The sequence below is a fragment of the Chroicocephalus ridibundus genome, chromosome 3, assembly GCF_963924245.1.
Source record: "Chroicocephalus ridibundus chromosome 3, bChrRid1.1, whole genome shotgun sequence".
In the NCBI taxonomy this organism is placed as follows: domain Eukaryota; kingdom Metazoa; phylum Chordata; class Aves; order Charadriiformes; family Laridae; genus Chroicocephalus; species Chroicocephalus ridibundus.
The window spans coordinates 40,093,510-40,106,848 of record NC_086286.1 but is presented as its reverse complement, the minus strand read 5'-3'; the positions used below and the strand labels follow the sequence as shown (position 1 = coordinate 40,106,848).

The window sequence follows — 13,339 nt, the reverse complement described above, 5'->3', positions numbered from 1 at the left end:
TGACAACAATGCAGATAAATGATCTAGGTGATGCTCTTAAAAGATCACCAATGCGGAAAAATAGTAGAAAATGTCCTGTTCTCATTAGATTATGCTCTGATGTAATCGTCTGATTATTAATGGTACTGATGATGTGTGTTTACCTCAGTGAACTCAAAACCACGTTTACAGAACTGACCAATAACGGTGGTGCAGCTCAACAATGGTGGCCCAGTCAGTCCCACCCAGATTTGATACTCAGCTGAAGGACCTGGAATTGTTGCAAACTGCATGCTGTCTTTGTCTCAATTTGAGTGTATGTAGTGCTAGCAACCTTAGCTGGTGTCAAGGAGGCTGGGTGAAACCACACAAGGCAAAATGCTGAGATTTTTTTCTAAAAGAGGAACACAAATTCTTAATATGAACAGGTGAGGGTGGTGTAAGCTGTTCATTCTGTTCTAATTTTTCATCATATACTCTAAAATGTTATTATTAGAACTATATCTGGAATACCTGAATTTGTTGTAGCAATGGCTACCAAGGGAAAATAATCCTTTTACCCCTAACCCCCTGTCTCCCCACTTATACGTTTTCTGTTGTATTCAGGTTTTGCAATGAAGTCACGTTGGCAGTGAGCACAGGTTTCCGAACTGGACCTTTTGGGCAATAGTAAGTTGTGCCAGGGTAGTTGCACCTTTCTAATTCCTATGATTGTGGTGTTCGTCTGCTCGGATTACAAAAGCTTTCACTGAGATACCACACTGTACCTCCTGTATTTTATGAGTCTTCAAGGAGAAGTCAAGTGAGGTGGATGAGCTGATCTAACAGCTGCCCACTCCAGAAAACATGATTTCATGTCTTCCCCCACCCTTTTCTGGTGTTCATCAGAAACCTTGCTGAGCCAGGACATCTCACTATGCCAGCAGAAAGCCATCCATTGCTTTGATTTGTTTTTTGTTTGTTTGTTTATTTTTGGGGTTTTTTTAAGGCTTTTTTTTTTAAACTATGTTGATTTTATACCAAACTATTAAGTAGAATCATTCACAGACAGGTCCCAATGAAAGCTACAGCCAGCTTAATATAGAAGGGGTGATTCAGCTTGCAGATCACTAAAGTATTTAATAGCTACAATAGGGAATGGATTCTGTGGGTTCTCGCTAAAAGCATTATCATTTGTTCACAATTCCTAACTGATGTCTACTTCTGAAGCAGTGTTTTGGCTTAACAAGTCATTATTCCCCTAACTGGTGCACTGTTTACCAGCGCATCAGTCCGTATTTTATGGCCATGATACAGTCAGGTGCCTTACAAAGGTGTCATTCTAAATTTTTTAAAAAGTAAAAATAACTGAATAGATGGAGTAGTCGGGACGGTTTGAGACCCACTGTCTTCCTATTGTCATTCAATCTGTCCTTTAATTTATTAATAACTTATTCCTTCACCAACTTTTCTACTATTTTGCTAAGGAATGGGACGATACTTTAGACAGTAGATGGATAATAGAGAGTGTAGATTTGTAATCAGTTGTCACATAGCTTATTTCACTTCACACTTTTGAATGCTACATAGCATTAACTGAAGTTTCTGGAATTTCCTTGGTATTCCAAAATTTGTTTTGGGGTTTTTTTTTACATCAGTAAAAAAAGAGGGTTTTGGGTTTTTTTTTAAAGGACAGTTAGGTACAGTGAAAAAAATTAGTGTTAGATACTGAACTTTTTCCAGTTACGAGTAGACTGAAAATGCCCCATCCCTGGCGGTGTTCAAGGCCAGGCTGGATGGGGCTTCGAGCAGCCTGGTCTAGTGGGAGGTGTCCCTGCCCAGGGCTAGATGATCTTTAAGGTCCTTTCCAACTCTAACCATTCTATGAAAATGCTTCATCATATTTTCACAGTTAGAAGTACACGATCCTTCTTACCAAATACAGAAGAAAAATACTCAAATGAAGCTTATTGCATTTTTTCCAGCACTGATAGGTTTACTGTCTCTAATAATGGTTCTAGGTCATGAACAGTTATTTTATGTATTTATGTTATTTTCTATCTTAGTAAAATTCTGGGGTTTACAGAGTAATAAAATAACGAGGGTGCAAAAAGAATTGCCCCCCCCCCCCCCCCCCCCAATTACACCCGTTTCCTCCATGCGAGGCGACAGCCCGTCACCTCAATTACAGAAACGCGGCGCAGACAAAAGCGCTGCACGAATATTCCTCGGGGGCAACTCCGGCGGGGCGGAGGGGGGACACAGCCAGTGCCGGGCTGTGCCTCGGCACAAGGGGGAGCTTCCCCCGAACCCTCGCCACCCGCCTCCCCGGAATAATTGATTTTATTAAATTATTCATCGCCGCTTCCACTCGGCGCGGACCTCTGCTGGGACGCCGAGGTCACCCCCGCCCGCCCACTCTCTCCCTCCTCCCGGGGTGCCTGCCGCTGCCCCTCCGCCCCCCGGCACGGCGGCTTCCCGGCCTCGGCCCAACCGAACTGCGCCGCCCGGCCCCGGGGCAGGCCGGGAGCTGTAGGCGCCCCGCCGCGCTGTCCCCGCCTCCTATTGTCGCTGCGGTGGCGGCTGCCGGCGTTGGGCGAGGGCCGCGGCGCACTCCTCCCCCTGGGGCCGAGCGAAAGGGGCGTCGCCGCCGCCGCCGCCATGGCCGGTTGTTGTCAGTCGCTGGCAGCGGGTTATGGCGACGGCGGTGAATGAATTCTCCGGGCGGCAGAGGGAAAAAGAAGGGCTCAGCCGGCTCCAGCTCCGCGCCCCCGGCCGCCGGGGCCTCAGCCTCCTCGCCGCCCGGGCCGGCCCCCCCCGTGCCGCCGGCGGGGGCGGCGGCAGCGGCCTCCCCCCACAAGCGGAACCTGTACTACTTCTCGTACCCGCTCTTCGCCGCCTTCGCCCTGCTCCGCTTCGTCGCCTTCCAGCTCGGGCTGCTCTTCGCCTGGCTCTGCGAGCGCCTCTCCCGCGGCGCCCTCATGGCCGCCAAGGGCAGCAGGGCCGGGGCCGGCGACGCGCCCGAGCCCGGCGGGGCGCCCGAGACGGTGCGGGCCTGTCACAAGCGGGCCTTCGAGTGCATCTCCATGGCGCTGCGCATCGACGAGGACGAGAGAGGTAGGGGAGGAGAGGCAGCCCCGGGCTGCGGGGGGGAGGCGGGCCGGGCCGGGCCCGGGTCGGTCCGTCGGAAGGGAGGTCGGGCAGGGCCTGCTGGCCGTGCGCCGGGGGAACCGGGGCTGCGGCTTTGAGTTAAAAACGAACAAAACCCGCTTATGTGAGAAATGCCGGTGGCGGAGGATCTGTGCGGGAGGGTGACGGCCTGACGGTGCTTTGCCCGCCTCCCCCCCCGCCGCCCCCGGACTGAAAAGCCGCGTTTCAGACTAATTTCACAGGCAAAACAAGTCTTTGCCTTTCTCTCTGATAACTTTAATTTAAAGTTTTTGATGCGGAGGTCTGGGTGAGGCGATTAAAAATCGGGGGGGTGGGCTGGAGTATGACTGTAACTAGCTTTGGGTTTAACCACGGCAGCCGGACAACAAAAGCACCAGGGACAATAATAAGGGTGCATCCTTTAAGGCAGGGATGTTGACATGATGTTCTGACAGACGGTGTAAGTGTTGAAGTGAATCTTCAGGAAACTTGGCCCCCAAACTGCCCATTTGGAGTCATCTGACTTTTAAGGAAAGCAATATTTATTCATATTTTGGCAGTTGCTTTTTAAAATGAATTTTCTTAAAGAAGCTATCACTATATGACTAGAAGGTGTTAAGGAGGGTGTTTAAGGTTTGATTAAATCAAACACAGGAGTGAGGAATTTTTTTTTTTTTCTGTCTAGAGGATTAAAAAAAAAAGCAATTGCTGGTGCATTTGGTTTAGCCGTTTAGTCTAAATGCAGCAGCACAACTCTTCTTAGCATCCAAAAGGCAGTCCTTAGGGGTACGCCGTGCTGGGTTTTAAAATGCTCTGGAAACACCAGAATACTTTATTATGCCCCTTCAGTTGAGCTTTAGTGAAACTACTATCCTAGAGGAGAAGGTTAAAAATATAGGAATAGACCTTCAAGAGAAGCTACGTGCTGAGAGCATCATGAAAGCGAGGGATGTGTCTTGCTTTGCATTGAGGGTTTGGGAGTGTCAGCGATAACCTCTGGGATAAAAAAAACCCACCGTGGGTAGGAAGGTTAGTCTAGAACAGATGTACAGCATAAGAGCACTGAGGGTCATAGGAGCAAAGCATGAAAGAAGGTGCCTCTAGTGTAAAACTTCCGTGTTCTTGATGATTGCTCTGTGAAGAGTAGCTAAGCCTTAAATTGTCAGGTGCCTTTTCCAATGTTGTGGCTTATAACTGTCGGTGGTTTGAAGGGTAAGCCTTCACATACAGATTTTAATCATGGGCTTGCTTTATAGATATTTTTAGAGTTGTCATATATAAATTAGATGCACAGGTCATACATCCAGTAAGAAAAAAAGGTCTTTGCTGCTAACACTTGCAAAGCTGTTACAACCCTGCAAATGCAATCTTAATTTTGCTGAGAAAGAACTCACTTTGCTTTAGTTCATAGATTTGATATTTGCTTATCTGTTTTTACCAGAATACATGCATACTTTTGAATTTATTTGATATGTAAACAAGTTTTTTATAACTTGCAACAGAAAACAATTTATTAGGCATAGTATGTGAAATGGTTGGGATTTCTGGATTTTCTAATATCCTGTTAATTATGTGGTGGTTTTGCTGTTCTGGAAGCTATGTGCGCTTCAGTAATTATGATAGCACTTCTGGTAATTTTTATGCTTCTGAATTACTGTGGAAATTAATGTTCTTGTTTTGGTATTTTCAAAATCAAGCTTAACATCTCTTCCTGTGACTGAGAAGGTGCATGTGGTGGGTTGACCCCAGCCAGCAGCTAAGCACCCAAGTAGCTGCTTGTTTACTCCCCTTCATGGCACAGGGGAGAGAGTAGGAAGAGCAAAAGTGAGAGAACTTGTGGCTCAGTGTGAAGACACGTTAATAAGCAAAGGAAAGAGGTGGGGGGAAAAAAAGTGATGCAAATGCGATTGCTTACCAGTGCCCAGCCAGTTCCTGAGCAATGGCTGCCTTGGAAGACAGTCCCCATCCTGTTCTTCCTCTACCCAAGTTGTTATTGCTGAGCATTATATTATACCATATGATATGGAATATCTTTTTGGCCAATTTAGGTCAGCCATCCTGCCGGTGTCCTGCCCGAACTTCTTGTGCACCACCAGCCTACTCACTGGGGATCTAGAGTGGGGAAAAAGAAAACCTTGAGGCTGTGCAAGCTGTTCAGCAATAGCCAAAACATTGCTGAGTTATCAATGCGTTTTAGTCACAAATCCAAAACACAGCACCACAGGGGCTGCTATGAGGAGCACTAACTCCATCCCAGCCAGACCCAGTACAGCAAATCACTGTCTTCTAAGGAATGTGACTTTTTTATTGTATTTTCAATGTCTTAATCACTGAGAACTACTAAACCGTTCTGTATGGATTTAGAGCACTACCTTTGTAAATAGCTCGGTTTGGTGTATTGCTTTTTAAACTTCTCCAGTTAAAAGGTGGAAGTGAGATTTTAATGATGACCTTGGCATGTTTGTAACTGCTCTTCAGAATAGCAAAACAATTCGGGCAATAGCAGAGGTGGCTGGAATCACCTCAAATTTGATTTCTAATAGCCATAATCAACATTAGATTTACACTGCAGTCAAAACTATTTCTATAGGTGATGGGGTGAAGCTTAGAAAAAAAGGCTACAGAATGAATCAAAGTCAGTCAGCTTCAATGATTTAATTTATCTAGCTTTGTCCTTAACGGTCAGGATATATGAGGCTGGTGGAGAAACGGCAGTGATAAAATGATTCCCAAAGCATGGGAGGTACATGACCTTAGGAAGGTGCTGCTCCTGTTGTTTGTGTCGGTAAGAAGAGCAAAGTGTGGAATTGTCTGCACAGGGTAACTTGCCAAATGTTATTAAAAGATTTTTGCATCTGGAGAGGAGCAAGAGAAAACCCCTAAGAGGATTCTAGAAATGTATTGAAATATTTTTACTGGCACTAAAATTTGCGAGAAAATAGGTTTGGGCCTGAAGCAACACAATCGCTGGTAACTGGCGCTTAGGAATAGTTTTGTGAAACGTTATCTCTTTTGAAACTAGGGTAATGATATGTGAAGGTTTCATTGTAGGCATTTTTGGTTTTTCTAGCGCTAGCAGCTTGTTAATGCTAGTCAGGTTTAAATTGTAATACCTAATGTGCTGTATTCCTGTGTGGAAAGGCATGCTTAGTGTGACATACTACCTCGCAGAAGTATGTTTCCATGTGCAGGCAAGTATCTTTTTAATGCAGAGTATTTGTAGAAGGGGAGCAATATGAAGTAGATATTCATATCTCTTCAATGGGTTATTCTCTGTCATGGTGTCAGATAGTATAGGTTAAGCATAGGCGTGTTCATGGTTGTAATTGGTGTAATATCCATTTAGGACATCGTTGGTGCGGAGGCGTACTCTAATTCTACATGTACTGTACTTCATATGAAAGCTGACATACACCTGCAATCCAGCGGTTTCACGATAGGATGAACAAAGAAATACTCCCCTATGACAAACAAGCTGTTCTGTACAAAAGTTAACCAGAGGAAAAGTGTCTCATCTCACTCCTGTAGTATCTTAGACTTGTTGGTTTTGTTCTTGAGTTTCTATGCTTCTAGTGTTACTTTGATATTGGCTATCACTGGAAGATTAAGAGGCATGTCTCAATTTGATGTTCCAGAAAGAAAAACTGTTAATTTCACCATTTCTGTTGTGAGTGAATATGTGTAGGCTAGCTTTTTTAACCTTTCTTTTGGTGGAGGGTTGTTGGGAGTTTTGTTTTTTGTTTTGTTTTTTTTTTGTTTGTTTTTTCTTCCAGGGGACGAAACTCTTTAAGGCGGTTGGAGAAGTATTCCTAAAATAGGCAAAAGTGATTTGAGGCTGGTGTAGTACCTGTTTTTAATAGAAAAGCTTATTTGAAACTAAGTAGATACAAAGTTGACAGTGTCCCTTTAAGTGTTTCTTTAAATCATAGGATTTTGTTCAAATATGTCTTCCTTCCTCTTACTTGTTTTACGTAGCATTAAATGGAACCATTCCTAAGCTTTAATTTATTACAGAAAATAATGGGTTCACTTCCTTTTTAAGCAGGACAAAAGGAACAAGCTGTTGAATGGTATAAGAAAGGAATTGAAGAACTGGAAAAAGGAATAGCTGTCTTAGTAATTGGTCAAGGTAAGCCAGTTTTGAGTTTTGTGGGAAAGATTTTGGTGTATGGCCTCTTCAAAGTGAGGAATCAATATTGTAGGTGCTAGGAATGGTCTGCTGAATGAATACTTGAGAATGCTTCTTATTCCTGTCTTAGCTGTAAGGGAACACCGGTCCACTTCTCTGTTCTACCTTAATGTTCTGGTCTATAGCACATGCAAATATTGCTCCAAATATTTCCAGACTATCCAAAATCATAAGCAGTTCATGAACATTCTAAACTAAAACGTGTGATTTCTTATGTAATGGGAATGCCAAAATATTGCATTCTCATTTGATTTGCCAAAGTTGACAGTTCATGTTCTCACTTATGCAGAATTTTATATTCCCTTCAGTATAATTAAAAAAGAAACATCCCAATTTGGAATGGTCTAGCATTGTGTTTTGGCTTATGCCAAAATAGCTAAAAATTTCCAACAAAGGAAGAAAGCCATCTGTGTATATGGAAACATTTTAAGCTGTAGTGTAGAAGCAGGTACATACTATAGAGAAATAGGTGTCGTGAAGGACTTGCTAAGGATTTCTGTCCTCAAAACAATATAATAATAACAACCCAACACCCCAGAAAAACCCCAAACCTGTGACTGCCTTTGCAGACTGCTGTTCTGTTCCTCAGCTATGTTTAGAAATGTTTGCGAACAGTATATCAGTATATGGTGACATGTTAATTATGCAACAATACTAGTGGCATTTGATACAACCCATCTAAATTGCACAGTTTAAAAAAAAAAAAAAAAGCTTGACATGAACAGACATTATTTTTTAGGAAGTGGTGATATTAATGTCTGTAATTCTGTGTGTTTTGAAATGTAAAGGGACACAGTCAACTGAATTTAAAGCTGTTAATTTTGCCAAAGTGAATTATTTCAAATTGTACTTGCCTCTCAGTCACTTTTCAAGCATTGTAAAAATATTTTTTATTCAATTTCTCTATAGAAAAATGCAGTGTCAAAGAAAATACATTAGGTCAGCATGAGATGTTAGAGAATATGCAAAGCAAAGCTTGGGTTCCCACTGCTCTATGAACATTATTGTAAAGCAGATAGTGTCGACTAACTTTAAATTTTTTGATCAAATAGAAAGCTTTAGGATTTTTTTCATTAGTTTTGCAACAAAGTTCCTTAGTGGAGGGGGTAGATAAAGGGTGGGAGAAAGAGGAGGGAAGGCTGGGTGTCAGTATTTTAGCACTTAAAAAAGTTGATTTGCCGAATTGTGTGTTAACATTGATTTTTCTTTGTAAGGTGAGCAGTGTGAACGGGCTCGACGTCTGCAGTCTAAAATGATGACAAATTTGGCAATGGCCAAGGATCGCTTGCAGCTTTTAGGTACCAGTTACAATTCATGACTTTGGAAAGTTTGTCATTATTTGCACAACTTGATGTAATGCATTCTTCTAAAATACTACTTTGATTTTTAAAGTAAAAGAGTCATTGTCTTTGTAAGGTCTCTTAAGTTTAGCTTTTAGTTGAGAGTAAGTAATACTCTTTCAGTGCTGCTGTTGGATTTTGAAATTGGGATCTCATGATCCACTTCCCTATGCCTTAAGAAATAGGTGTAAAAGTAACTGAGAAGTCTTTATATCATGGCACACTTGACATAAACTGAGGAAGTCTTGACTAACTTGTATTGTAGTTAGTTTAGGATTTCTGTGTTAGAACTGTGGTAAAACTTATGATATATTGCTGATCGTGAGTACTAAGTGTGCGCTCTGTATGTGTAACCACTTCATGTTCTGTTAATTCTGATGTCACTTATATAACAATTTCCAGATTGTTGGTATCTACTGTAGTAATAATTCTTTAGCATTATGTAGGCCATAAGGTTGTGAAATCCTGATTCTCGTAATTTTTATCTAGCATTAGTCTATTTTAAGACTAGCGGGTAAGACCACTTCTTTTCAGAAGTGTTGTACAGTTTTAGCTGTGTCAAAATTAAGTGTTGTATATAAGCTCTTAATGGACAGAGTAAAACAGGCAGGATTGGAAATGGCATCTTATTGTGTATGATAAACAAAGATCCCCCCCATCAAGCAACAAACCAATAGCTTTGTGTAGTGCATCCTCTAAATTGAGAACTTAATGCTTTCAGTTCAGGCAGTGAAATGAAAGTAAACATATTTTCTTTTAAATTGCTCTTTAAGGAATGTACTTGAGTTGAACTTGTGTATCTGCAGCTTTAATCTTGCACTGTGTTGTTCTAACTCCCCAGCCTAGGAGCATATAGAGCAGACAGGAAAACTCACGTTCTTTTCTCCTCTTACGCTTTGTGGTTCTGTGGTCCTGACTGGGCATTGACAGGGAAGTTTTGACAACCACAAGAAAGTGAATCCCTTTTGTTTCCCTTGAGTTTCTGGTGTCCTTAGGTCTTTTTGGAAAACAAGTGAAGGGAACGTGGGGTGAAAGAGGCTTCCAGCTTCTATGCATTGTTACGGGTGCTTGTCGGTAGAACCTTAGTATATGCAGAAAATATATTTTCTGTTCATTAGGGTTAAAGGCTGATTTCTAGAGGTAATATAAACTAGGGAACAAAAGAGTGAAAGTGATAACATGCTAACAATCTTTGATAAGGTATGGCTTGTTGCTGATAGCCTAATTACAAGTAACTAGGATTTCTTTAAAAAATTTACTGTTTTGAGGTAGCAGTGTCTGTATTTTGTGGGTACTGCTTCATCCTTGCTTGTGTTATTGCAGTAGCGCTTGCAATGCTGATAAGTTGCTAACTTGCTGTGCTCTGATTGAAAAGATAAAAAGGGTAAACATTGCAAAAAAACTAAGCTGGAGTGAAGCGGGTACGTTCATCTCTACTGGTAGGATAAAAAAAGACTTAAAGTAGACACTAATATAAAATATTTCGTCCTGCTTGCTAGACAGAGATGTGATTGCAGGCTGCAGATTGACACCATTGATGGGAGTGTGTTGTCTGATCACACCCATGTGCCATCACCATGTGTCATCACACCACTGATGCCTTTTAATGTTAGACCAAGAGGATGTAATGTAGCTACTTACTTTGGATGATGGCTTTATTATTTTGAGCCCTATCTTCATCTTAAGTCTAAATTACTGTATCGTATTCCATTTTAAAGCTGTACTTCAGCCTGAAAGCTCAAGTTAGTCCAGGTATGTTTCAGAGCACCTCAAGGTGACTTGAACACTTTGACAGTCCAGTGACAATATTGAGTTGTGCTAGCTGTCAGGGGACTTCCAGATTATACCGTTATACCATATACCACACCACTGGTGGTGGCCCCTGTGTTTGACACAGTTCAGGGTGTGTTAACTGTGCAGTTACTTAGATGCGTGGGTAAATCTTGGTCTGATGGTCTTCATAGACCTGATCTGTCCTGGATGACTGATCACCCATGTTAGAATCATTATATTTGATATATTTAGAAACACAAGAGGATATTTGTTTTCTACAACTGATACATAAAATTCAGCAGTTCGCCATTCCTAAAGGTACATAACTACAATGTCCAGTACAACACTATTCAATTCTAACGCTATACATGTGTTGTACGAATCTGTATTCTCCCATTTCAGACAGACTTTCTGTAGGGGAAGATTTCTATCAGCACAGGTGCCTTTCTGTATGTGTAGCTTCAGTATTTTGATTGAAGGACACATGGCACATAATTCAAATGTCTTTCATCAGTATGCTTTTTGGTAATAATTCTGCCCGTGTATAGATATGGGCTTCAATGGACACCTTTTGGGATTCTTCCACTTTTTTGGAGCTGATGGTGTTTTTGCTTCAGGCTTGTGTTACAGGGTAAGTGGTTTTTTGTTTGTTTGTTTAATTAGTATTGCCTAAGTAAGATGATGGCTGCAGTGGTGTTTATTTGGTAGGTTTATGTCAACGTTGTATCATCAAGGAGAAATAATGAATGAGATTCTGTAAACATGTTTCTCCCAGTGTCTGGAGTCAAAGGGAGAAAGCATTTAAATGGAAGGTGATAGAGTGTCTTAATTCCCTGGAATAATATTTAATAGCTCGATTTATTTTCATTATTCCAGAGGGTTCTACAGCTACACTGTCTCAAGAAAAGTGATATATTTGCTTTATGTAATTTTATGTGCAATATTAAAATTACATGTTGATGTGTAAAGTGATATGAATTGAAACTGGACAACAGTTGGATTACATTTTTTTGTTGCAGTCTTGGAGTTCCTGAATATGTGGAACTTGCTAAACCATTGATAATTGTGGTAAAACCCCAGCCTCAAACTGTAGTGTTGAAGCAAATGGCATTTCCTGAATTCCTGCTCAAGCCAATTGATTTTATTGTGGTCACTCACTAGAAAGTTTGGGTTTTTTTGTAAAGTTCAGAAAAAGTTCTCCATAACTTAAACCGATTATCTAATGTCTTACCAAGTCTGTTAATACTGCTGTTGTTTCCTAAGCTTCTGTATGTGCTTTCCATTCAGATTGCATGTGCTGGGCAGGGAGTAGACTGTTCGGCTGACTCCTTCAGTGGTGCTGCGCCCACTCAAATAGTACACTAGGTTTGTGGTCAGTGATACTAAAAGGACTTTCTTAGTCTCCTTTAGAAGGAGGTTTCTTTGAGTAACTTCTTGCAAGTCATACAAAGCTTGTGGTTGTTTGTAGGCTGTTCTTTTGTGACTAATTTTGTTGTTTTACTGTACCCGACTCTTCAATGCTTCAATTTAAAACAAAGAAAATCCTGGGTGCACATACTAATCTTGAACTTTAGCTTTTCATATGTGCCTGTGGCTACTAAGTTTTCACTCTAAACTGCATCTTGTTCAGTCTGGATATTATTATTAAACCATCACTTGAACTATTGGGTCTAAAGATACTTTTCAGGGAAGCTAAGCAGTGAGTGGTCAGGGGCAGGCAGAAAAAGAAAGGAATGAAGCAGAAAGACTGGAAAAAGATCTGTAATAGACAAAGAAACAGAAGCAAGGAGGTGTTGTGGCTTATTGGTTGTATGATCTGCAAGCTCTGAATGCCAGTTCTTCCTCCAGTCAGGGCATTTATGATCTTGGCCATGCATATTTTTGGTAGAATTCGGCTTCTTTTGCAGTATGTGCTTTCATGTTGCCAGAGAACATCAGTCTTCTACTTGGCCGTCTGTTTTCCTGCAGCTTCTTGGTACTCTTATCTCTTGGAGGAGAGGTGGAAAAAAAAAGGGGGGGGGGGACGACACAGTGTGACAATATATGCCTTGCATCCTTACAAAACATGTTTTGTTTTTGCAAAAAAAGGGGTGGGTGTGTGAAATAAAGGTGGGAGAGGCTGTAAAGTGCCCCAAAAGTAAGGCCTAGAGGCTTTTAACTGCAGTGGGAAAAGCAGGAATGGTAGGTGAGCTGCAGAGAACAAATAGTCCTGAGACTTAATTCGTGTTTTGTGTCGTTTGCAGCCTTACACCTCTTTGACTTATGCTTTGGCTAGTTTATCATGACATCTTAATTTATTGCTCCTTAATCTTTAACCTTATAAATCTTGTACTCAAATGTTTCTGAAGTTAATCCTCTTAAAGAACACAGCTTGAATGCAAATTTTATTGACTTAATTTCAAGGCAGTTATATTTCTAAATAGACATCTTGAAAGACATCATTGTTATATATATATATGGTGTTTTGCTTGAACAGTTGAGGTTTCTGTAAAATGTTGACTGGCTGTTACTACTTAAGTGAAACATTTAATATGCAGGAAAGTGATGACTCCTTGCAGTTGGTCAAAAGTAACACCTTCGGGAGGACTTTCAGAAATGGTTTATCAACACAAATATTTAGTAAATGAAGTTGAATTAATCCTGACTATTGCTTTTGGGAAGTAACTGTAATCAGTGGACTGGAGAGGTCGTAATTAACTCAGCCCTAAATGACTAGTTTTAAAGCTGTTTTCGGTCATGCTCATACTGACAGAACTTTCTTAGAAATTTGCTAAACATGTAGAATAGATAGAAATAGTCCTTTTATCTTTAACCCTGTATCAAGTATAACAAAGCCAAACTTGACATTTGTGTGTTCAACATACATAAATTTTCTTGGTTCATTTTTATTTTTTGTTTGTTTATTTTTGTCCTTTTTCCTCCCTCCCCC

The 13,339-nt window shown here is 41.2% G+C and overlaps 1 protein-coding gene across 6 annotated transcripts in view; it reads left to right on the top strand.

Annotated features, from left to right (window-relative positions):
- The first annotated feature begins 2,502 nt into the window (after window positions 1–2,502).
- Window positions 2,503–13,339, top strand: part of SPAST (spastin) — a 41,539-nt gene continuing 30,702 nt past the window's right edge. For 2 of the 6 annotated variants that reach the window (XM_063328867.1, XM_063328865.1), the window contains exons 1-3: window positions 2,503–3,075; window positions 7,154–7,237; window positions 8,512–8,595. In XM_063328867.1, coding sequence (XP_063184937.1) covers window positions 2,670–3,075; window positions 7,154–7,237; window positions 8,512–8,595 — 574 coding nt within the window. In that variant the 5' untranslated portion in view covers window positions 2,503–2,669. Of the gene's footprint in view, window positions 3,076–7,150; window positions 7,238–8,511; window positions 8,596–13,339 lie in introns of all 6 variants that reach the window. The other 4 variants (XM_063328866.1, XM_063328864.1, XM_063328870.1 and 1 more) reach the window with 2 other exon arrangements.